Source organism: Papaver somniferum, chromosome 11 (genome assembly GCF_003573695.1).
Source record: "Papaver somniferum cultivar HN1 chromosome 11, ASM357369v1, whole genome shotgun sequence".
Lineage (NCBI taxonomy): Eukaryota > Viridiplantae > Streptophyta > Magnoliopsida > Ranunculales > Papaveraceae > Papaver > Papaver somniferum.
Genome location: NC_039368.1, coordinates 17,561,541 through 17,588,311, shown reverse-complemented (window position 1 = coordinate 17,588,311; position 26,771 = coordinate 17,561,541). Strand labels below are relative to the sequence as shown.

General features: G+C 36.9%; 2 protein-coding genes across 2 annotated transcripts; both read right to left on the bottom strand.

Moving 5' to 3' along the window:
- Nucleotides 1–6,555: 6,555 nt before the first annotated feature.
- LOC113323545 lies at nucleotides 6,556–7,814 on the bottom strand. The gene is made up of 2 exons (XM_026571862.1): nucleotides 7,119–7,814; nucleotides 6,556–7,033 (listed from the first exon to the last, which is right to left on the bottom strand). The coding sequence occupies exons 1-2, from the start codon at nucleotides 7,462–7,464 to the stop codon at nucleotides 6,978–6,980; spliced, it is 402 nt and encodes a 133-aa protein (XP_026427647.1). The 5' UTR covers nucleotides 7,465–7,814; the 3' UTR covers nucleotides 6,556–6,977.
- Nucleotides 7,815–12,444: 4,630 nt separating this feature from the next.
- On the bottom strand, nucleotides 12,445–14,189 carry LOC113324182. The gene is made up of 2 exons (XM_026572506.1): nucleotides 13,316–14,189; nucleotides 12,445–13,217 (listed from the first exon to the last, which is right to left on the bottom strand). Exons 1-2 carry the CDS (start codon nucleotides 14,187–14,189, stop codon nucleotides 12,445–12,447), a joined length of 1,647 nt encoding a protein of 548 aa, XP_026428291.1.
- Nucleotides 14,190–26,771: the final 12,582 nt, after the last annotated feature.

Here is a 26,771-nt window from a genome sequence, read left to right as displayed (position 1 = left end):
AGCAAACCATTACATATATAGAAGTATTAATCAGTTGACCAGACCAAGTAGAAAACTTGTCAAGGATATTCTTGATACCAGCAACATTATGAAGATTAGCTTTCAGAAAAATCAAGCTATAATCGGCATAAAAACTATGCGTAATCATCGGAGCTCCACGATAAATCTTAAAGCCTGAGATTTGCTTGGATTTGATACCTTGATGAATCATCCTACTAAGAACCTCAAGACAGATTATAAAAATATAGGGGGACAAAGGATCTTCTTGACGAATACCTCTAATAGGATAAAAAACTTCACCAGGTGCACCATTTAAAAGAACTCGAAAAGCGACTGTGGAAATACATAGTTTCAGCCAATTGGGACACACAGAGTTAAAACCCAACGCCTCAAACACTTTATAAATGAAACTCCACTCAAGACGATCATAAGCCTTTTCAAAGTCTATTTTAAGAGCCATCCAAACTTTAGAACCAAATTTATAGCGAAAGGAATAAAATATTTCATTGGTAAACAAGATGGAATCAAAAATAGAACGATCTTGAACAAAAGCATTTTGGCTCGAAGATATAAACTTAGGCATAAATGGTTTAAGCCGGTTAGCCAGAATTTTTGAAATGATCTTATAACAAAAATCGCAGAGGCTAAAACCAATTTTAAGATCATCAACTCTGTAAACTGTTTGGATTCTCTGATCATCACCTGTACTTCTGATGCACCTCTGCGTGACAACACAAACGACAACAAAACGTTAAAATTAACCGGCAAAGGATTAAATAAACAACAGCTTATTGCGTGACACGTATCATTCTCTGTAATTGGTTACTCTCTCAGTTTTTGGCATGGCTGTCGCTCTCTCACTCACCTGGCAGTCTCTTTTTTCTTTTTCTTTTTTATCTTAAAAAAAGTGGACTTTTTAGTCATTTAAATTTTTTACTAGCTGCCGCAAGTCGTGTAACTGTCGACAACCTTGATATACATACCGAAGTTTTGTACTTCGTTATGTACCGCAGGGAATCGCACGGTCTCTACCTTCCGCTCTAAACATTTAGATCTGGGAAGGGCAGATGTGGCCCCCGCCCCTCCTCACACGGTGCACCTTCGGAGCATAATTCTCGCTCAATTAATCATTCTCGAACTGCCAAACCATAGAATCAAAACTATCAACACGTGTCTCACCACCATCGAGCTACTAGCTGGTGCAACTGCCATAACAAAGTGGTCAGTTTTCTGTCTTAATTGTGTTGGAGAATAGTGCCTGCAATGGAATGGAAACAACAGTAATAATGGCTTGAGGCGCGTTAGTACGCTATATTTAAAGTGTTATTTGCTCCTACTCGTTAAGAGTTTGTTGATAGAGTCGAATGCAAATCGCTTTCAGGATACAACAAGCCTTAGTGAATTGGCAACCAACAAATTCTGACAATTCACCCTTGAAACTCTTATTTATGTAGACCAGTATTGCTAGAGAAAGATTGCAGAGATTGAGAAAGATAACCAAAGAGATTGCTTGATGATACTGCCTAATCGGAACGTTTTGGATTGTTTATATAGACACCAAACAGGCATGTTTAGTGCCTGTTCAGTATCATAGGGACACGACTGTTCCGAAACGAGTTTATATAGGCAGAGTTTTAAGAGATTTGAAATTCAAATCTCTTAAACTGAATCAGTTACATATTTTGTCGGTTACACTCAAACAGACACCTTTGTAACTGCTCTTCCATATCTCTTATACGTACTGCTTGAACTGCAGTTTTGTTCCTCAACCTGTTATTATTTCATATTTAATCTAAACCCAAAAATATTTAAATTTGGATTCAAATATTTAACAATCCCCCACTAGATAAAATATTAATCTTAACTCTAACAATTGATCATGGCATTTCAATGCATATGCAAAGGTATCAAACTGATTTAAACCTTCGATAAGTGGTAGTGTTTCAAAGTTCAGTCGAAGTTTATAGTAGCCTTGGCTTTAAACTAAAACTTCTGTGTGAGAGAACCGGAAACACTACACACATTGATATGTCCATATCAATAAGAGATCAATTTTCGCTTAGCACTATTATGGCCTTGTGCTTGTCTGGGTTCATGAGCAATCCAAAGAGAAACCTTTAACTCCTATGAGAAGCGGCACCACTTCTATGCTCAAATAGGTGAGGTCCTTCCAGTTTTCCCGTCATATATCGAAAACTTGTTCGCTATGAACTGGACTTCATATATCAACCTTCCAATCCATAACGACCAACACTAACTTTCTCAAATGGGACTATGTGTTTTAGTGTTGCTCTAGCTACTTATCGGTAACTTGTTTTTACCCGTTAAACCAAAGAACTAGTAATTTCTAGTGTTTGGTAGGGTTACCATTACCGGTAACTAATGTATGTTTAAAGGTTTCAGTCCCATGCCTGAAGATGTGGTCTTAACCAATTCCTTTGAAAGTCCCTTTGTAAATGGATCTGCCAGATTGCATTTTGACCTTACATATGAAATGGTTATTATACCATCTTGTATTAGCTGCCTTACATAATCATGTCTCAGACTAATGTGTCTGGACTTTCCATTATACGTATTACTATACGCTCTTGATAAAGCAGCTTCACTGTCGCAATATATTGAAATTGCCGACACAGATTGCATATCAAATAGAATATCAATTAGGAAATTCCTTAACCACTCGGCTTCCCTTACGGTAGCGGCTAATGCTATGAACTCTGACTCCATTGTAGAATGAGCAATACATGTTTGTTTCTTTGAAGCCCAAGAAACTGCTCCTCCACCTAGAGTAAAAACCCAACCACTTGTAGAGATATTATCTTTAATACTTGTTATCCAACTTGTGTCAGTATAACCCTCTAGTACAACAGGAAACTGATGTAGTTTTTTAAGTGGTAAATAAAGTTCTTTCAACTCGGACTTGTGTAGACTCAATTTCAGACTTAATAATAGAAAACAATAAAAATAAAGAAAATATATACACAAGGTTTGTCACAATGTCGAGATTACTGAGACTCAGGATTCCACCAAATCTCATACCATGTGGTTCAAAAATCAATTCTTAGACAATTATAGCTCTTGTTTATTGACTCTAATTCTTTGCCAGGGTAGATTTTAAAAAGATTAAATGTGAATCACTAGCATGATGCATCAAAAGCACTTAGACCAAGCATACATCATCATACGACTTCACAACTAATTAAGAAAAATCATAAAACGATTAAATTATTGCAAAAAGTCATAAAAAGAATTAAATATAATTACCACACGTATGAAATGTGGCTTCCTCCGTCATCCCAGTGTTGGGGTTTAGCTCCTCATATCAATCATGATCTCAAAATATGTGTTTGTTGCTCAAAAGATGATTAAAAGAGTGAATAACATAGACTGTTTGCAACAATGTATTGGTGTTGCAAAAAAACTGTTACAATGGAGCTGTTACAGAAAAACTGTTGATTTGTCGCTGATTTAAGACTGCCCTGAACAACTTAATGTTCTTCAGCTGTTAAACAACGACACTTTTCTGCGACTGTCTAGCGAGGGTCAATGTTCTTCAGCTGTTCTTCTTCTTCAACAGTAGCAGCAGCAGAAACAGAGTTTGGTAAAGCTCTGATTTCTTCTTCTCTGGCTCTCCTTAGGTTCCCAAACTCTCGACACTTCTTCTATATGACCCAAGACATCTATTTATATCAAAAATACCGATTAAATCTCTCCCAAATCTTCCAAAATCTCTTTCCTTCTCTTCACAGCCAAGTTGCGAAAATTTCTTGTTTTAGGATTTCTACGTGTTTCTGAGCTTTCCTTTTTATTCTAAACTCTTCCTTAGATAGATACAAATCTTTGGGAAGGTTTACACCGTTTTAATCACTCTAAAATTCCCTAAAACAGCTCACACACGTGACTTTCCATATTTTCTTGTTCTGAGAAAAATCCGTCGTTTGAGCCCAATCTAATCGATTTAAACACCCATATCAGATTCCTAGACCCATAAGGAGTCTATCCTATGAAAATCAGAGGTTTAATCGACCTCAAACACCTCCAAATCACGATCACCAAAACTGTTCTTTAACTGCACTATTTTCCCGCCAATTTTCTGGTTTTTGAATGTTGAAGATGGTTGCCCCTTATCCAGAGCAGGGGCGCGATTAGCAGATGCTTGGAAATGGGATGCCCCTTAGTAATTAGGTTACCCCTTATCCAAAGTGAGGGTCTGAATAGCAAATGTCCTCCCATGAACGCAAAAAACACTTTTCGAGCCAATTTCGCCGCAAAATCTTATTTTTCCAAAAACACCTACAAAGACATAAAAAGCCAAAATAAATACAAAATCGAGCACTAACAATATATACAATTGAGATTATATCAGACACAAAAATGTGCCTATCAGAAACTCATTATAAAACAAACTATATTCAGAAGTTCTCTTAAGATAACCGAGAACTCTGCCAATGGCCTTCCACTGCTCTAGGCCTGGTTTCCCTGTGTATCTACCCAATTTGCAAACTGAATAAGCGATATCAGGCCTAGTACAATGAATTATGTACATTAAACATCCTATAACGCTAGCATATTCCAGTTGCGCAATAGCTCTACCATCATTTTCACTCAATTTAATACTCGAGTCAAATGATGTGTTTGCTTCCTTAAATTTCAGGTGATGAAATTTTGTTAACACTTCCTTAATGTAGTGTGATTGAGACAAAGCATAACCCCCACCATGTTTTTTAACCTTGATACCCAAAATTGTATCAACTTCACCAAGATCTTTCATCTTAAGATTAGAATGAAGATAAGCTTTGGTTTCATTCACACCATCCATGTGGTTGCTGATGATCAACATGTCATCAACATACAAGCATATAATAACAATGCATTCATTTTGAACCTTGGAGTATATGCATTTATCACCAGTGTTGTGTTTAAAACCAAAAGATAAGATTACAGTATCAAATCTATCATGCCATTGCTTAGGAGCCTGTTTTAAACCATATAAAGATTTAACTAATTTACATACCTTGTTTTCTTGTCCTGGTAAGACAAATTCTTCGGGTTGTTCCATGTAAACTTCTTCATCAAGATAGCCATTCAAAAATGCAGTTTTCACATCCATTTGAGGCACATATAAATGAAAAATAGATGCTAAGGAAAATAAAATCCTAATGGAAGAAATCCTAGCAACAGGTGCATAGGTGTCGAAATAATCAATACCTTCCTTTTGCCTAAACCCTTTGGCTACTAGTCTAGCTTCAAAGGTTTGAACAGAACCATATGTATTATATTTTTTCCTAAACACCCATTTGCAACCTATAGGTTTAGATCCCTACGGTAAATCAACATAAACCCATGTACCATCAGACATGATAGAATCCATTTCATCGTTCGTTGATTCCTTCCAGAATGAATGATAAATCTCTAGAAGACAACCTGGTTGTAAGTTTTGGGATCATCTTCTATATTCAGTACTAACGGCATTTCACTAGTAACGTTTTCTAAATCACCCTCTACTAAAAATGTTATTGCACCTGTATCAATAAAATCTGGATGTAGAGGCTTTGCCTTTTTAGGTCTACTACTCCTTCTAGGTTCAATGTTCTTATTATGATTCTGATCCTTTACAGGCCTTTCTTTCTGTGAGATGCCAACTTGTGACGAATTTAAAGGTAAATCCTCCATTCTACTGTCACTAGATAATTTGTTCTCAAAAAATTCCACGTCTCTAGATTCCACAATAGTATTTGTCTCCAAATCTAGTAATCCGTAACACTTTCTGTTCTTTGCATAACCAACAAAGGTTCTCTTAATAGCCCTGGGTCCTAATTTAGTTCTTTTAGGATCTGGTACTCTGTGTATGCTAGACACCCCCACCCTTTCATGTATGCTATGTTAGGTTTTCTGCCTTTCCATAGTTCATAAGGAGAGGTATTAGTTTTCTTAGATGGAATTCTATTGTGTACATGACAAGCGGTAAGGAGAGCCTCATCCCATAAATTATTTGGCAAGTTTGCATTAGCCAGCATACAATTCACCATGTCAACAAGTGTCCTATTCTTTCTTTCGGCTAAGCCGTTTTGCTGTGGATTATATGGTGTTGTGCATTGATGAACGATTCCTAACTCTTCAAGAAGATAAGAAAATTCATTCTCAAAATACTCACCACCTCTATCACTACGTAGAATTTTGATCTTCCTACTATGTTGATTTTCCACTTCAGCTGTGTATATTTTAAACATACTAAAAGCTTCATCCTTGGTTTTCATTAGATAAACATACATGTATCTAGAGTAATCATCAACAAAAGTTATGAAATATGTCTTACCTCCACGAGTTAAGTTTCCATTCAATTCACAAATGTCACTATGAATAAGTTTTAACAGTTGTGTATTTCTTTCAGATTTTGGAAACGGTTTTCTGGTCATTTTAGATAGAACACAAACTTCACAATTACTGATGTCTATATGACTAGCAGAGAAATAACCAAGTTTTATCATGTTTTTCACATAGTTATAATTCAAATGACCTAAACGATTATGCCATAATGAACAAGACTCAACAACATAAAAGAGAAGGATTATTTTCATTAATACTTAATTTAATCATTCCATCACAAGCATACCCCTTGCCAACAAATTGGCCATTCTTAGAAAGAATTAGTTTGCCGGAGTCGTATACATAACGAATTCCTTGATTTCCGACCAGATTGCCAGAAACTAGATTCTTTCTAATACTGGGTACATGAAGAACATTCATGAGAGTCATTTTCTTTCCAGAAGTGAAGAATAATTCAACACTTCCTTTGCCTGCCACCTTTGCACGACTATCATCTCCCATTTGCACTTCCTTTCCATCAGTATTTTCACAAGTTTTGAACAAGGATCTGTCGTTACACACATGTACTGTGGCACCGTTGTCAAACCACCATCCAGATTGTGTAGTCGTTGCCATATTGATTTCAGTAATCATGGCCACTACCTCATCTGTCATGTTGGCTTCCTTTTGGAGCTTCTTGAGATGAAGACATTCCTTTTAAAATAATCTGCAACTCGTGCACTTGTGCTAACAATGGATTATCATCACTTGTTTAAAATCAAAATACGTAGTAATTAAGAATTTTTTCGTACCTTCTTCTTCCGCTTTATACTTAGTTTCAAGAGCCTCCCATATGACTTTTGCTGATTGGGTATGAGTGTACAAATCATATAAGCGATCTGAAAGAGCATTGAGAATGTGGCCACGACAAATCAGTTCATCTTCCTCTCGCTTTTTTCTTTCCGTTTTCTGTTCTTCGGTATCCTTTTCAGTAGGTGCTGGTAAAGGTTCAGCACTAAGAATGTAGAATACTTTCAATGTAGTGAGAAGAAATTTCATCTTGTCTTGCCAACGAGTAAAGTTTGTTCCATCAAACCGATCCAAACGAACAAAGTCTTGATTCATAATCTTGAATGAAGCCATATGTGTCTCTTCCATTGCGAAATAACGCTTTAAAATTGTTGGAGAATAGTGCCTGCAATGGAATGGAAACGACAGTAATAGGCGCGTTAGTACGCTATCTTTAAAGCATTATTTGCTCATACTCGTTAAGAGTTTGTTGATAGGATCGAATGCAAACCGCTTCCAGGATACAACAAGCCTTTGTGAATTGGCAACCAACAAATTCTGACAATTCACCCTTGAAACACTTTTTATGTAGACCAGTATTGCTAGAGAAAGATTGCAGAGATTGAGAAAGATAACCAACGAGATTGCTTGTTGATACTGCCTAATCAGAACGTTTTGGATTGTTTATATAGACACCAAACATGCATGTTTAGTGCCTGTTCAGTATCATAGGGACACGATTGTTCCGAAACGAGTTTATATAGGCAGAGTTTTAAGAGATTTGAAATTCAAATCTCTTAAACTGAATCAGTTACATATTTTGTCGGTTACACTCAACAGACACCTTTGTAACTGCTCTTCCATATCTCTTATACGTACTGCCTGAACTGCAGTTTTGTTTCTCAACCTGTTATTATTTCATATTTAATCTAAACCCAAAAATATTTGAATTTGGATTCAAATATTTAACAAATTGTGGTCCGTTTACTTGGTACCCATCGACACTTTTCTGTCTTACCGCGTCACTAAAGGTCTGTTTGTTTATTATGGGGAGGATTTTTTTTCTGGAAAAACTCTACCATAGAGGCTCCTACTAACTTCCCTTTTTCTTTTTCAACCCGCCGATGAAAATGAGCGCATAATTCATCCACAAGGGTAACTGGTTAATTCTTCCGTATTAGTGAATCTCAGATCTAAAATACAATTCTTCCATATTATTTACCAGTGTGATAAAAGTATTTTGGATTTTAAGTCTAAATAAATAATTCATAATAAAGAGTAAAAATACTAAGATGACTATATTTGGTGTATACAAACTCCACCCGTAAGTTAGTATTAATAAAATCCTCACGTTTTTCAAAAGTGATACAAAAACGGGTAAGACTATTTGCTTGTTATTCTTAGGCGCGCTGAGCCGGGACAGATGATATGGATTTTGTTTATTTCACGTATCAGTTTCAAGGGAGAGAAATAAAAAGATTATTATTTCCGTTTTCCTTGACCAACACTCTCTGCAAATCTTTTCATCTTTGTATCCGTCTTTCCATAGCAACAATAATTTTAAAGATTTAGGATTTGAAGAACTTAAACACTAATTAAAAAAAGGGGTAAAAACAATATCAATTCGCTGATAAATGTTGAACTGCTTCATCTTATTGATGTTTGTTCCGAAGATGATTGTGTCCTCTCCATCTTGGAAATCATTATCATGATCATTTTCTTCATTTGTTGAGTTTAATTTCATTTAAGATGGTTTGTGTTTTGATTAATTTGGAATGGATTTTAGGGTTTGAGTTAGTTTTTAACTTTTTATAGAATATTGGTTCTTTGAATTTGTATTTGGGTTTGGATAAATTATCTAGGGATTTAAATAGGTGATTCTTATTCTCTCAATTTGATTATTAAGTTTAAGATGCTTTTGAATTACATTGTTATTTCAGTCGCAAAATTTGGACTTCATTAATTGAAATGGGAATCTTTTTTTCTTTTTTTTTGAAGCATTCAGCGGGGTTAAGGAGACCCCAACCAAACCAAAAGGAAAAGAAAAAAAAAGAAAAAAAACCTAACTATGGTAATACACCTTCAAACTCTTGTTTTCAGCAATAATATTTTGCAGCTTCTCACTAAAATTTTCCATCTCCAACTCTATAAAGGCCTCCTTTGGGTGCATATCCGCTAGATCATCAACATCCCTATTAGTTTCCCTGTAAATGTGACTCACCCTGATTCTTCTAAATTGTCTTCTTAGACGCTCAATGCGTCTCCACAAATGCATCACACTCCAAATAGGTTTGGGATCTTTACTATTAAACAGATTAAAACCTGCCATTGAATCAGTACCAATATGAAAAAAAGGCAGTTGACGCTTGATTGCCAGCTTCAGCCCCAATTCAGCTCCCAATAACTCAATAATAAACACTCTCTCAGGACCAGAACCACCAATTGCCGCAGCAACATGATCACCATTGGCATTACGAGTAATAGCACCAAAGCCACCTTAATCATCTCTTTTTGACCCATCTATATTAATCATAACTTCATCTGCTAGGGGAAATTTCCAAGTACAGGCAATGACTTTTTTCTTGAGCAGCTGACAAGGAACATTCCGTCTAGCTAAAAAACTTCTGAAAATAGCAGTATCAACATCAAATAGCCCATGAGCTTCCACTTTCAGTCTAACATCAGCAACAATATTGAAACTAACAACATCCATAGAACTAGAGTAGGTAGAGAACAACCTTTTATTCCTTTCTTTCCATATATGGTAGATGAAGCTATTATAAGCAAGTTTCTTGATAGTATTCACTGCTCCCCCACTACCAAAATTATCACAGCACCATTTCACTTCGTTTTCCCATGAGAGGGAGCAATTTCTATAATAACCAAGTTTAAGAAGGATACCTTGCCAAATAGTGGAAGAGAAACTGCAACTGCAAAATAGATGATCCTCATCCTCAATGGTCTCCATACACAACAAACATTGAGAATCTTCAATAAAACCCCATTGGAGAAGTTTTTTCCTTGTCTTAATCCTTCTGTGCAAAGCCAACCAACCAATAAAAGAATTCCTAGGTGTGTTCCCCTTGAACCAGACCATTCTATGCCAACTATTTCAGGAACCTTAGGAACCAAAGATAAATAAGTTTCCTTCATGGAGAATTCACCATAATTGCTAGGAGTCCAAATATTCTTATCAGTTTCATTAGAGTCAACTTTCACCTTCTGCACAGAATTCCTCAAATCTCCAACATCTGTAACCTCACAGGGGAAAATCCATTGATCACCTCTAATAAAATCGGAGACTGAATGATGACCTTGGTTTAGCAAATTATTAATATCTCCAACATTAAGCCAATCACAAAGTCTAACCTGAGGATGCCAAAAATCAAGCAAAAGACTAGTATCTCTTCCATCACCTAAAATGGTGCTTATAAATTTTTTTGCTATTTCTCTACACTCCAAAATTCTTCTCCAGCTCCATGAACAATCTTGGGGCACTGCTATACTCCAAAAATCCTTATATTTGACAAGATTTACCTTCACCCAATTGGTCCATATAGTGTCCTTACCATACACTAAATCTCAGATGTGTCTAAGATTAGCAGAAATATTGGTGAATTCCAAATTCTTAACTCCCAACCTCCTTTCCTGATAAGAAGTGCAAATCTGCAGCCAACTAATAGGATTGTACTTCTTCCCCATCTCTATAACATCCCATAGAAACCTCTTAAAGATAGTATTTAACTCCTTGAAAACTCTCTTGGGCAGTAAAAAGCAAGAAAACCAAAAGTAAACCATACCATAGAGAACAGCTATGATAAGAAGTAATCTTCCAGGATAAGCCAAAAATCTGGCTTTCCAGAATTTGATTCTCTTGATGATATTTGCAATCAATGGGAGGAAATCAGTATAAGATAACCTTGTAGAAATAAGAGGAACTCCTAGATATCTCACTAGAAGAACCCCCTCAGCACAACCAATACACTGTAAGATCAATCTCACTTCCTCCTCTTGGATTCCAGAATGGTATAAGGAGGTTTTCTGAACACTCACAGTAAGCCCAGAGCAAATGTTAAAATCATCAAGGATGTTCCTAATAAGTTGAGTAGCTTTCAGAGTGCCTTTGAAGAAAATAAGGACATCATCGGAAAAACACAAGTGTGTTAGCCTAGTAGACTTACATTTAGGGTGAAATTCAAAAGTACCTTGCCTCACTTGTTGTTGTATTAAAGCACTGAATATCTCCATCTCCATAACAAAATAGTAGGGGGATAAAGGACAACCCTGCCTTAAACCCCTTTTAGCACCAAAAAAACCATAGGGAGAACCATTTATCAAGATGGAAAAATTAGCTGAAGAAATACAAAGCTTAACCCAATGAATAAATCCAGCTGGAAAACCAAAATTAGACATGGCTTCTAGAACAACTTCCCATTTAACAGAATCATAAGCCTTCTTCAAGTCCAATTTTAAAGCACATCTAGGAGCACCCTGAGGTCTATGATATTTCCTTACTAATTCATGTGCTAACATAATATTGTCTTGTATAGATCTACCAGAAATAAATGCAGACTGGTTTGAGCTAATCAAGTCTCTCATCACCAATTTAAGCCTATTAGCTAGAATCTTAGTTATGCATTTATAAATAACATTGCAACGGGCAATGGGTCTAAAATCGCAGATAGTAGCAGGGTTATCACATTTAGAAACCAAGGTAAGAAAAGTACTATTTACCTCCTTCAACAACTTCCCTTTCTGGAAAAAATTGAGGATATCAGCAACAAAATTATCACCAACAATAGACCAAGATTTCTTGAAGAAGTATCTAGAAAACCCATCAGGGCCAGGAGACTTACTAGAATGAATAGAAGAAAGATCCCAAACTACTTCATCCCTAGTAATAGGCATCATAAGTTGTTCACAATCCTTCTGCTGAAGAAGATTCTCAAACTGTAAAGACCCAAAAATACCAGAGGAATCACCTTCACTCTCCCAAGAGTTAAAAAGATCTTCATAAAATTCAACACTCCTTGGAAATTAACTTATCATCCTCCAGCTTTTCTCCAGATCTAGCATGAAGAACCAATATATTATAGACCTTCTTTCTATGATGGAATTATAAAAGAATTTCACATTTGAATCTCCAGCTTCCATCCACTTAACTTTAGATTTTTGTTGAGCCAAGGACTCATCACATCTTGATAATTTAACATAAGTATGCACAACTTGTCTTTCATGTCTAGCAGTTTCAACACACAAAGGTCTTTCCTTAAGAGAAGTTTGTAAATTCAACATAACCTTTTTAGCCTCCACAGTCTGCTCAGTCATATTAGAGAATTTTGCTTTCCTTCATTCATTTAATCTCTTTTTAGTTCTCTTAAGATTAGTAACAAGCACAACCATTGGATTACCCTGAACTGGATCTTTCCAAAAAAACTCAACAATCTTCAAGAATTCCTCATCATCATCTAGATAATTGCAAAACCTAAATGGGGGAGGACCATGAGCTCTTCCTTCAAAACAAGTAACTACACTAGGACTATGATCAGACACCCCAGGATTAAGAAAATCAGCCATAGAGTCCTGGAATTGGTGGATCCATTCTAAGTTAACCAAAACTCTGTCAATCTTCCCCATAACACTAGCTTCACCTTCTCGTAAATTGATCCAAGTATAAAAACAACCAGTATAGGCCAAATCAAATATCTGAGCATCTTGAGTACAATTGAAGAAATCAGAATATTGAGAAGCAGTTATTTCCGTCTTACTAAGTCTATCCTTATATTCCAAAATAGCATTAAAATCACCAAGGATCATCCAAGGCTTCTTATTATAGCAAGAAAAGGATACCAAATCATTCCATAAAGATCTACGAACAATCCCATCATTGTCTCCATACACAAACGTAAACACACAAGAAATATTATGAGGCAAATTAACATCTAGAAAAATGGCCTGAGAAGAGTTTTGTATAAGGGAGACTTGTAAAACTTCAGGATCCCAGCCCACCCAAATTCTCCCAGCAGGACTATGAAAATAGTTATCAAAAAATTTCCAAGAAGGACAAATACTTCTCATTATTCTACTACTATTATTAGCTTGAACATGAGTTTCCACTAAACCTACTAACGATAAGTTATTATTTTTGATAAAACTAAGGTTCCAGCAACCTGTTTTAAACATTTTGAATGTTTGGGGGAGGGGGGGGGGGACATTTTACAGGTTCCAGCAACCTGTTTTAAAGATTCCAGAACCTTTGCAGGACGCACTGGTTTCTGAGCAAAATGTGATCTTACTCCCCCACCTAAATCATCATCCACGCCTCCTGCTTGATCATGTATTTCCATAACATTAGAAGTAGAAGCATGTCCAACTGTAATCTCTTGTATAACATTGTTCTCTTCCTCAGTCCCCTCAGAATTTAAAGCAGCAAATTTATTAGCTACTTGAATAGGGACCTCCACCAATTTTCTTTGACTGCTTGTAGTGTTAACATTTTCCTTGGAAAATTGTATCACTTTCTCCTTAACCAAACCTACTGGAGGAGGGGATGGTTCCATAACCATTTCCTCAATTACTTCCATCTCAGAGATCTCCTCCAAATAATCATCCCCGTTTCTCTTAGAGGTTTTCTTCTTCCAAACCTGCCTACTTCCCTCTACCTGTTGTGTCCCTACTTTCTCAGTCTGAGCAACAACTACTTTAGGCTTAACAATGCATTTCTCAAGGGAACGTCCAAAAATACCACAATGAGAGCACCTAGGAGGCTTCCATGGGTACTCTACATGAATAGTAATACGCTTACCACCCACAATAAGAGGAACTTCGGAAGGATAAGCACAATTAACATCAATTTCAACACATACTATAGCATAATTCATTCTCTGTCTAGAAAGAGTGTTCTTATCAGACATAATAGGATTGCCAATGTAACTAGCAATTAGACTTAATCCCTTAACATTCCACATATGAATAGGCACATTATAAAAATTCAACCAAATAGGAATAGTCTTCAATTCTGCTATCTCCCTTTCCAAAAGAGGAGTCCAAGCTCTCACCATAAATAATTGATCAGCAATAAAAAAACACCCCATGTTCAAGTGTTGTGAGTCTATCCTCAGCACAATTAAACTCAAAAACAAAAATTGAATTACCATGAATAGTCATACGAAAATCATCTTTGAGTTTCCAAACTCGCTTCACAGTTCGATGAACCAACATATAAGGTAATATCTTACCTACGAAGCAACCAATCACCATATCCTCACAGCTTCTAACAGCTTAATCATGCTCCTCAGGATCATCCACCATAACTCTTTCTCCATTTACCATACAAGAATCCCTACGAACCATCGGTTCAGATGTAGAAGGATCAACTTGTTGTTTAGTAAGAACTGATGCCCAACTTCCTGTAATAGAAGGATTGCTACCATTTGTACCTTCCGCCATAGTAGAATTAGAAATTTTCGAACCCATTTGATTAACAAACCCTAAACCACCACCAGAGTTTGAATCCATACAATATCAGAAAAAAGACAGTAAAAAAGGAGAAAAAAATACCGAAATCAACTAACACTAATCATTAATACTAATCCAGAAGAGATCAATCAAGAACAGCAGGTATGATCAGGAGAAAAATATGAAGAAAAAAATTCTTGACTGAAGTCAGCGTCGCCAGAAAATCGCCCTTTTCACACTTTCTCTCCCCTTGACTATTCTCGATCTACTATAGGGGAAAATCTTATATTCTACAATAAGTTTTATATTTAGGCTATGACTTCTGCAAAAAAATTTAGTGTCTTATATTGTCGATCATTTTCCATCTATTGTTTGTGGTATTCATATAGTATTTACTCTACAAACACAAACAATTATCCTATTACTAATTTCAATTTTTTCGTTACTGTATAAGATGTTTTGGACATATATCAAAGGGTGCAGAAACATTTAGTACTAAAGTATGAATCTCGCGTAATGTTCGCCAAGTAGACCAGCTGAATGATCCTTGACAATATGTATATAGAGTTTCAAACTCTAACCTCTACTCAATCAGTATGTATATAGACAGAGTCTGTGAACCTGATTGTTAAGCAGAGTACTTGGACGATCTAAAAAATCAATATCCAAGATCAATCTACTCGAATCCAAATAATCCAATCGGAAGTATTCCAAGTAATTAAACTTGTAATCTATCTTTAAAGATGCGAATTCTACAAGAACGAGTCTCATAATCTATCACAATTAAGTAGACGTATCTACTTAGATTGAATACGTACAAACCTGTGTAAATCTAATTATGAAGATAAACAATATACCACGGAAAAGGAAAAACATGAGACACCGGAAGTTTTGTTAACGAGGAAACCACAATGGCAAAAAAAAACCCGGGACCTCGTCCATATTTGAACACCAAACTGTATTAAGCCACTACATACACTAGCCTACTATCAGATCGAAATATAGTTGAGACTGAATCCAGCCTCTAAGAGATTCAGTTGCAGTCACACTTCTTACGTCTCTTGAACCTCGCCAGGCTTTACGCAATTGATTCCCTTAGCTGACGTCCTTTACAGCCTAAGAGTTGCTTCGGCCGAAGTAAACACTCTTAGTATCAATCTGCTTCTAAAAGTTTCCGTTTAGATTAAATAATAAGGTGAGGAAATCGGTTTGCAATAGACAAAGCTAGCAAACCTCACAAATTCGACACTTACGACTCCCGAAAATCAGCCTAGATTCTTAACCACCTCTCAAGAACAATCTTCAAAAGATCAATTATGATCAGTTTTCAGGTATCTATCTTGAGGAATCACAAAGTATGAGATGAAGAGAACTTTGTGATTACTATCTATCTTGCTTGAAAGAGATTATGAAAATCTCGATAACAAAAAAGAAATATCAGGATACACGAACTATCAAGGTAAAGATAGTCGGACCCGGCTTCACGAATCCCCAAAGCGAAGTCTTTTAGTCGTAGACCTAATTATGTTTCATATAGAAAACCTACGTCTATAGATGACAAATCTGAAAAAGCGGGGGTCTAACAACCACACCCAATATTTCGTTTGGCAATCTGAATAGACAAACTCCAATATACTTTCAATAGAATCAACTAGACAGTCAGAATCAATCTAGAAAAGTATATCAAAGAGTTTTGTAACTCTGTTTCTCAATTCAATCTCAGCGAAGAAGAATTTTTGAGCCCGATTGAATATAAGAGAAGTAACTTGAACTGTACCCAAGACCAATGTTCAAGGATCAATCAAATTCATTCAACAACCTAAGGTTGGATTTACCAATTGATTGATTCAACACACAACCTATGATATTTCAATTATATAACAAAACATAATGCGGAAATGAAATAACACAGACACCAGAATTTTGTTAAAGAGGAAAACCGCAAATGCAGAAAAACCCCGGGACATAGTCCAGATTTGAACACCATGTTGTATTAAGCCGCTACAGACACTAGCTTACTACTAATGAACTTCGGACTGGACTGTAGTTGAAACCTAATCAATATCACACTAATTCAAGGTACAATTACTCCCCTTACGTCTCCGACCTAGCAGGATACTACGCACTTGATTCCCTTAGCTGATCTCACCCACAACCAAGAGTTGCTACGAACCAAAGTCGAAGACTTGATAAACAAATTTTTCTCACACAGAAAAGTCTATTAGAATAGATAAATTTGTCTCCCACGGAAATACCTACAAGTTTTGTTCCGTCTTTTGATAAATCAATGTGAACAGGAACCAATTGATGTACCAGACTTATATTCTCGAAGAACAGCCTAGTAATATCAATCACCTCACAATAATCTTAATCGTATGGTAGCGAAACAAGATATTGTGGAATTACAAATGATGAGACGAAGATGTTTGTGACTACTTTTTATTTTGACTATCGGAGATTAAATCTCGAGACAATCTTAAAGAAGATAGTACTCAAACACGATATAAAAAGCAAGATCAGATCGCACAACTACAAAGAGAATAGTTGGGTCTGGCTTCACAATCCCAATCCCAGTGATGTCTTGAAGTCGTTAACCTACATGGTTTCGTGAAAAACCTAAGGTTAAAGGAAAATCGACTCTAGATTATGCAACTAGTATCATACAGGAGTTGTGGGGATTAGGTTTCTCAGTTTCTAGAGTTCTCCTTTATATAGTTTTCAAATAAGGGTTTCCAATCTAAGTTACTGGTAGGTCTATAAACAGTACCTACAATTGTACTACTGCAAGTATACAACGTCGAGACTGTAAACAGGGTAAGTACGAGTCGATCCACAGGGACAAGGTGGGTGTAAGTTGAAGCTACGGTCTTACTATACTGATTTGAAACAGGAGTAACACGAATCGGGGTTTTGTTTGCCGACATGGCCAGATGTTGGTTAAATGACACAAAATAGAAAGCAAGAATGTAGATTAAATGGCACTAGGGCATTCGAATCCACCTCCTAATCCTATGCTAAGGTAATATTTATTCAAATTATGTTCTTGTTGCTTTCCAGAGAAAACTACAATGAATGATTTATCAGTTAATCTCCCTAACTCACCCCTAGTATAAGCTGTCTTCTTACAGTACAACCTATCACATGCTCATTTGGTTCAATTGGCTAATTATCATTCCTTTATCAATTAACCACAGTTCTTCTTCCAGAGAGGTCTCAAATGGATGATTTATCAACCAACTTCACTAACTCACCCCTAGTATCAACTGTCTTCTTATAGTACAATTGATCACAGCTAATTTGATCCATTAGCTAACTATCATTTGTAAAGCAATGAATCACAACAAGAACAACAACATGAACATGAATTATCTTAACATATGATTATGGGTTTCATCTAAACCCTAGTTATTGAATTAGAACATGATGAAAATACTGAAAACAAATATAAACTACAGCTTGGTGCACCGGCTAATCCGGGCATGAGTTTTACAGCATAATACTCATCCCTATTTATACACAAATTCTACCCAATTTGAATTCAATTTGCCAATTAATAACAACCCACTCACCAAAACGCGTCTAAATTCGTTATCCCCTCTTCAATTCTTCTCTGCAAGCCATTAATTTGGTGTTCCTCAACTGTAGAAGATAGACCCTAACCCTAGATTTCTCAATCTTATCTTCTAGGTTCACTGTTCTTGGTAAGGGAGGAGATAAGATAGAGAGAGGCAGAGGTTAGAGGCTTAATTGGTGTTTATTATGGAAGTTGAGAGCAGAAATGGTCGGGGAGATGGAGTAATTGAGATGAAGGAGGTGGTACTGGTGGAGGTCCTTTGGAAGAGAGAAAGAAATGAAGATGGAGTTGGAGTTGGGTTCTGTTCGATTAGAGGTATGGATATATGTACTACGGTGTTGAGCATCTGTATCAAATCTTGATGTAATGAGAGGAGATATCGTTGGATGATAAGCAGCTGTGACAAATCTGACGGCTTGGACATGAAAACGGGTTTGGATCTTGGGTATGGATTTGGATTCTCTTCCCAGCCCACTGCTTGAGTATCTCTTGCAAGAGGATTTCCAAAGGTGCGCAAGCGGATTGCAGCCACCCTTTGCGCAATGTTTCCTTTACGTTCTTTATTGCCTTCTAGCGGGAGCTTTGTTATCTCTCTTCTGTAGTCGCTAGCCACCATATATCTGCTCTTTTGGCTTCTCAATTCATCCAAGATTTATTTATTACCTAAGAACACAAAATTAATTAGTAAACATATTTATTCTTGAAAACAATGAAAATACAGAATTTGGGATAATATATGATTTTAAAACACAAAAGATGAGATAATTGCCAATAAAAGGGTGTAGAAATATGCACTATTTGGCACTCATAAAATACCCCCAAACCTGAATTTTACTTGTCCTCAAGTGAAACAGAAATTAGGAAATCCTAACTATACCACTGTCGCTGGTCTCTCGAATGCATTCAGCGTATGCACTAAGCCTTTAAACCCCTAGGTGTCCCTAGTGGACGAGTTATAGTCTCGTGAGGGCCTACCAGAGGTGTACCTACAAAAAATTCTCCAACTTCAGAGCGTAATAGAGTCCCAAGCATCCAAGGAGCAATGAGGACATAGAGTTTCTGCATGCTAGTAACATGAAGTTAATACCAAAGAACGCATTCTCATCCTTAAGAGTTGAGCGAGAAGCAACCATACCATATGAAAGAATTCGGGTTCGAGAGTGATCACAAACCTCGACTTCTGCCTTACCAATAGGGTTTTACGATAATCGCACTCAAAAAGACCGCTTTTCTAGTCTCTTATGTGTGCAGATAGGAGTAAAGAGTGAAATTCTGCACACATTGAATGCTGGGAAGGATAACCTTCCGAAATAATTTCTGGAGACTCCACAAAGTTGTGGGAATAAGAATCTTTTTATGATGATCTCTAAGAAAGGAAGTCAATCATTAGCAAGGATAGGAGTACTCACTTACCTTCACATCCGAACGGCAATCAGCACCACTCTCACAGTATCCACAAAAACGTCTTCAGTCTTCGGTCTTCAACTATTGATGATGAACTTCTGAACTTCGTAGAACCTTGACAATTGTAAATTTTCTCTTCTGTTTCCTTGTTTCTTGAATTTTCCTCTTAAATTCTTCTTCTTTACCATGGTATTTATTAAACAAAACTAAAAACAAACTGTAATAAATATATATTTTTTATTATTATTATATGTACCAATTGCATTATTATTATTATTTATAAGAGCCACTCAGGGCATTTTATTATTATTATTATTATTATTATTATTATTATAAAAGGGAGCCACTAAGGAATTTATTAAACAAAATCAATATTACAAGAGATGGTGGGTAGCCTAGCAACAAGTTGGGCACCAACACCTTTCTGAATAACGATTCCTAGCCTATGAAAAAGAGAATTGCCTATCTTAAAGTTGGCATCATGTCCTACCATGCAATTCCTTAATCTCTTCAGGAAAGTTAATAAATCCGTACTAAGCTCGCCAAAAGTGGAGAAATCCAAAACACCGAACCCATATCCGAGAGAAGTGCAAACATCTAAGTATTTAGTGTTCTTGCGAGTAATTGCTGCAGAAATGGCGTGACCTGGTACGAAGTGGCATGACTTAGCACTGGTAAATGGAGAGACCCCAGTGACATCGAGACAAACATCCTTCCCATCTATCCAATTATAAACCATGATGTCCGCTGGCCGAAAATCCTTATTATTGATGACGCCCAAAGAAACCTCTTTTCTAGCCACAACCCCAGCTCTGTAACACATGTCTGCCAGAATATCTTTTACTAAATCATGTCTGAATTTAATCCCGACCTCGCTAGCACAATGGATAGCGTGGTCTCCAAAGATATCCATGAGTTTGCCACAACATGTACATTTATTACCTTCCTCAAAAAGGGGTATATCTAAACGATATTGTAAGACCGAGCTAAACTACCTGGAACCAACTGCCTGGTTGAGCCCAGGAATAGGTATTGCCTTAAGGAAATCCATAGCATGATCAGATCTATTACATTGCCAAACAGTAGCTTCACGTGTAGAAAAAGAAAAGCGAGTAAGTACCTTTTCCCTGATAGCTCCAAAGTAGATAGCAGCCAATGACTTCATGTAATGAGGGGCGGCATCATTAATGTTGAAATCAGGGAGGGGGATCTCACAACCTTGTGTGAAACTATGTAAAGTAGTATGGAAACCAAGGCATAAGTCGGTTGTTGCAGGCAGCCTCAAAATAGAATTCTGCAAATGCTGGGTCTGTGCCTGAGATGCAAGGTAACAGTACTGCATAGTATCTGTCATAGTAAGAATACACAGACCACCATCTTTGATGGGAAGAGTGGCTAGTCGCTGTTGGACTAAGCCAAAACCAGCCCCATCTCCGACTATAATACGACGAAGATATCGCATAAGATAATCATCAAAGCGCGTGGCAACATTCTGAATCGCCTTTGGGGAAAGTAGTGCATAAGGCAAAATATAACCTCGAAACTCCAGTACAATTGCGCAAAAGCAAAAGTTCACACTGAGGATCATGCATCTCTTGAATCTTGTCAATGATCTGAGAGGTTTTGTCAATCCTGTTCAACACCACATTACTACAGAAGTTCATATCTAGGATGACTGGTCCACCAAGCAATTTAACACCATCTTTTGGCTTACCAATATTCGCAGGAAAGGCAGTATCGGAATCCCTTCTCGGGTTATTATTATTATTATTATTATAGACAAGAATGTCGGCTGGCTTACACGTGAATGGGAGGAAGTCGGGCAACAATCTGTGCGCCAACACCCTTTTGGATATCCAAACCTATCCTATTGAAAAGCAAACCTCCTACTTTGTTGTTAGTATCATAGTTAGTCATGCAATTCTTCAACCTCCTCAACAACAAAACAAGGTCCTCTCCAAGCTCCCCCATCGTCGAGAAGGCCAAGGCATAAAACCGGCATCCTTGAGATGTGCACTTGGCTAGGTATTTGTTGCATTTACGAGCAACCGCCGCAGAAATAGCGTTCCCCGGTGTGAAGCTACGAATTCAACTGCCGGTGAAAGGAGAAACTCTGGTGACGTCAAAGCAAGTATCTTGTCCATTTTCCCAATTGTGTATGAATATGCCAGCAGGCTTGAGAGCTGTATCCTGTTTAGAAAGAAATCCCAAAGAGAATTCTTTCCTAGCCGCAACGCCGCACCGATAGCAATTATCCATGATAACGTCTCATACCAAATCATGACGAAATTTAAGGCCAACTTCGCTTGCACAATGGAGTGCATGATCACCAAATACGTCCATGCCGCGACCACAACAGGAGCAAGTGCTATCGGCAGCAAATAGTGGAATGTCGAGCCGATATTGAGCTATGACATGGAACTTCCTAGGTCCGAGTGATTGGTTAAGGCCGACACGGAACTGCCTAGCTTTTATTATTTTATTTTTTTTCCTTTTCATCTTTTTCATTTTTTTTTTGAACAACCGAAAGTAACAAAGTAAATGATAAAACTACTAAACCATGGATGAAGGACTTTATCACATAATTCTGCACAACTTGTATTATCTTGATTTCATAAACTTCACTAATTCTCATCTTTTTCTTTTCTTTGCTCTTGTAAAAATACCTCTTTAAATGTGTATAAAATTATGCTCTTTGTATTGTATCTTCATTTTGAATAAGAATTTTACTTTTCCTCGTATTGTTGCATGTGGACCACAGACTATTTCAATTTTTCTTCATAGAATCTGACGTTGCTCTGCTCCTTGACGATAATGTGTTTCTATGGATCTGTTGATGTTGTCGGGAGAGAGAATGGTGCTAACTGAAAATCAAACTACAAGAAGGATTTTTCATCTTTGGACGTCATCCTCATGATTGACAGAACTGCAAATCAAACTACAAGAAGGAGTTTTCATCTTTGTATTCTCCAGTACTTCCAATATCAGTTATTTCGGTCAGACTCTCTATGTAAATGTAGCTAGAAGCATGCTAGTGACTCTAAAATCTCTAAAAGTTGGGGGTTTTATGCAAATATTTACAAAAATTTTGATTTTGATTTGGATTTTTTTTTTTTTGTAAATGCAAAAGACTAAAAACTCTATATGAAAAATACTCCTCCAAACCTAAATCTAACATTGTCCTCAATGTTTCAAAATAAGAGCAGAATTACAACAACATACCATGAGAACATTGCAGAGTAGAGAAAAGGGAAGAGATTACTGGAAGTTGGTGAAAGCAAGAACTGAACTCGATTATTCACGTCTAGAATACAACGGGAATTCAGTTGATGCCACATTAGATTAGCACACATTTATACAAGCAGATCCAGAAAATATAATTACCTACTAGATTATGTACAAGAAAAATTCACCATAAACCAACAGTCTAAAGAGCTGAGGATCAACCCAAAAGACGGAATGTAGAAATATTGAAGGACAAACAAATTTATAACAAGAAAAGGATTTAAACGTGGATGTCAAACCAAATGGGCCACCCCAAACCTGAATTTTACAGAGATATGACACTTATCAACAACTATGAGATCTTGAGGTACTTCCTGCACAATTCCAAAGTCTAAATTGACATGTTCAGGGATGGGCAAAGAAACATGAGGGGATTCCAGATGTAGCCTCTCAATGACAGGATATTTAGTGGACAAAATGTCCAAAAGAATTTGAGATGCACATAACTCTATCCCTAGGTTGGGAACTGTCAACAACTTGGGTGTAGCATATTCTAAAAGAACAATCTCCAGGTCAGAAGCAAGACCATCAGTTTGTGACTTAGGCATGAAATCAGATGTGTTTAAAATATGCTCATTCTTAGGCTCACAAATATCACTACACAGTCTAGCATGTCCCCAGTCGGGAACAAATAAATCATGCTCACTTTCATAGAACAAATCATCAAACCCCAATTCAGAAGCATGATCATCCAAAATTTTCATCTCAACCGTAGGATCGTCAGAAGAAACATCAGATTGTGACTTAGGTAGGGAATCAGACATATCGAAATCATTTTTATGCATAGAATTATTAATGTCTACAGAGAATTCAACCTTTCCTAAGTCATACACAAGTTGTGTGTTATGCTCTTCTTCACAAGACAACTGCACAAGACCCAAATTAGCACCAAAATTATTCGGATTGTGATGAATATCCACATTAGAAGAAACATTATCAATGTAGGTCTCTACACTATGGTTTTTCAATCTAGGACAGTGCTCCAAGGCATGCAAAACCATAGTGTAGAGACCTACATTGATAATGTTTCTTCTAATGTGGATATTCATCACAATCCGGATAATTTTGGTACTAATTTGGGTCTTGTGCAGTTGTCTTGTGAAGAAGAGCATAACACACAACTTGTGTATGACTTAGGAAAGGTTGAATTCTCTGTAGAAATTAATAATTCTATGCATGAAAATGATTTCGATATGTCTGATTCCCTACCTAACTCACAATCTGATGTTTCTTCTGACGATCCTACGCTTGAGATGAAAATTTTGGATGATCATGCTTCTGAATTGGGGTTTGATGATTTTTTCTATGAAAGTGAGCATGATTTATTTGTTCCCGACTAGGGACATGCTAGACTGTGTAGTGATATTTGTGAGCCTAAGAATGAGCATATTTTAAACACATCTGATTCCATGCCTAAGTCACAAACTGATGGTCTTGCTTCTGACCTGGAGATTGTTCTTTTAGAATATGCTACACCCAAGTTGTTGACAGTTCCCAACCTAGGGCAAGAGTTATGTGCATCTCAAATTCTTTTGGAAATTTTGTCCACTAAATATCCTGTCATTGAGAGGCTACATCTGGAATCCCCTCCTGTTTCTTTGCCCATCCCTGAACATGTCAATTTAGACTTTGGAATTGTGCAGGAACTACCTCAAGATCTGATAGTTGTTGATAAGTGTCATATCTTTGTAAAATTCAGGTTTGGGGGTGGCCCATTTGATTTGACAGCCACGTTTAAATTCTTTTCTTGTTATAAATTTGTTTGTCCGTCAATATTTCTACATTCCGTCTTTTGGGTTGATCCTCAACTCTTTAGACTGTTGGTTTATGGTGAATTTTTCTTGTACATAATCTAGTAGGTAATTATATTTTCTGGATCTGCTTGTATATATGTGTGCTAATCTAATGTGGCATCAACTGAATTCCCGTTGGATTCTAGACGTGAATAATCGAGTTCAGTACATGCTTTCACCAACTTCCAGTAATCTCTTCCCTTTTCTCTACTCTGCAATGTTCTCATGGTATGTTGTTGTAATTCTGCTCTTATTTTGAAACATTGAGGACAATGTTAGATTTAGGTTTGGAGGAGTATTTTGCATATAGAGTTTTTAGTCTTTTGCATTTACAAAAAAAAATCAAAAAAACCCATAAAATCCCCAACTTTTAGAGATTTTAGAGTCACTAGCATGCTTCTAGCTACGTTTACATAGAGAGTCTGACCGAAATAACTGATCTTGGAAGTACTGGAGAACACAAAGATGAAAACTCCTTCTTGTAGTTTGATTTGCAGTTCTGTCAATCATGAGGATGACGTCCAGAGATGAAAACTGCTTCTTGTAGTTTGATTTGCAGTTAGCACCATTCTCTCTCCCGACAACATCAACAGATCCATAGAAACACATCATCGTCAACGAGCAGAGCAACGTCAGATTCTATGAAGAAAAATTGAAATAGTCTGAGGTCCCATTGATGGTTTTTCTCTGCAAGTTCAGCTAAAAATTAGCAATTTTCATTCTAAGTTCCATTGATGGTTTTTCTCTGCAAGTTCAGCTAAAAATGACCATGCATCATCCGCAGTTTTATCCATAAATTCACCATTACACATAGACTCAACCATGGATCGAGATTTAAAGTTTAGTCCCTCATAGAGGATAACGACAAGTCTCCACTTCTCAAAGCCATGGTGCGGACATTCAATCAACAAATCATTAAACCGTTCAAAGTAATGAAAAAGAGTTTCCCCATCTAACTGGACAAAACAATTAATATCTTGACGAATATCAATGGTCCTATGATGTGATTTTTTTTTTTTTGAAAAATTGATTTGTAAGTTGGTCCCAAGTGGTGATGGATTGTGGTCTCAAACCGTAAAACCATGATTTGGCTCTTTCCTTTAAAGAAAATATGAACAAACGCAATTTCAGAGAGTCTTCAGACAAATGTTCAGGTTTCATAGTCCGACAAATTTGTTCAAACTCTCTTACATGATGTTAGGGGTTTTCAGAATCAACCCCTCGATAAATCAGAAGTATTTGTATCATGCTTGCATTCAATTCAAATGGGACATCAATCTGGGGTAGGACGATACATGATAACTGACTTTTTCTTTTGGGTTACATGTACTCATGGAGACTATGGTGTCTATTCATAACATCACCCATTGTCTCGACTGGGACGGGTGTGTCAACAACAACAAATGATATTTCAGATATGTGGATGAGGACTAGCTAGCAGTGTGGTCACTATCGCAGCCTAGGGGACAAGCCGAACACTATGTTATAACACCTAAAATTAGCAACAGGTTCCCAAGTCAGGTCACAGATGAAGCTTATGAAAAAAATTCGTGGATGTATGCAGACATAGTATTTCAGAGACTGGGATAAGCACAACAGAATGAAAAATTCAGCGAGCAAAGATTCTATGCACAAATCACGGAATCATGCTCAGACAGACCTTATGTTGCTGGGTTGGGTAAGGTTACGTGAAGTAATAGCTCAGCAAGCATGCATGGAAATCAGTTAAGACAGACATCAATCCACATGTTACGGTTATCAGGCAACCAAGCAATTCAGAATTCAGGGAAGCAATGCATGTAAGATTCCAAAGCTAGAGATTACGCACAAAGAATCAATTCAGCACAGATGCTATGTCAATTCCAATCAGCACAGATATTTCTCAAAATATCACAGGGTCATGCTCATGGACACCCTAGATTGAAGAGTTGAGAAAAACGCGATGAAAACTATTCAGCTGGCAAACAAGTTATTCACACAGTACATGGATTGAAAGATGCATACAAAGAGAGATGACAATCCCAGCAAGTAAAAGTTGTCACTCAGATATCACATGTTTGTAGGGATTGGATAATGCTATGGAGAAACTAGTTCAGAATCGAGTAAACATGGTATTGATAGTAACAACATTCACATTCAGGGTTCAAGAGGAATACCGCCAG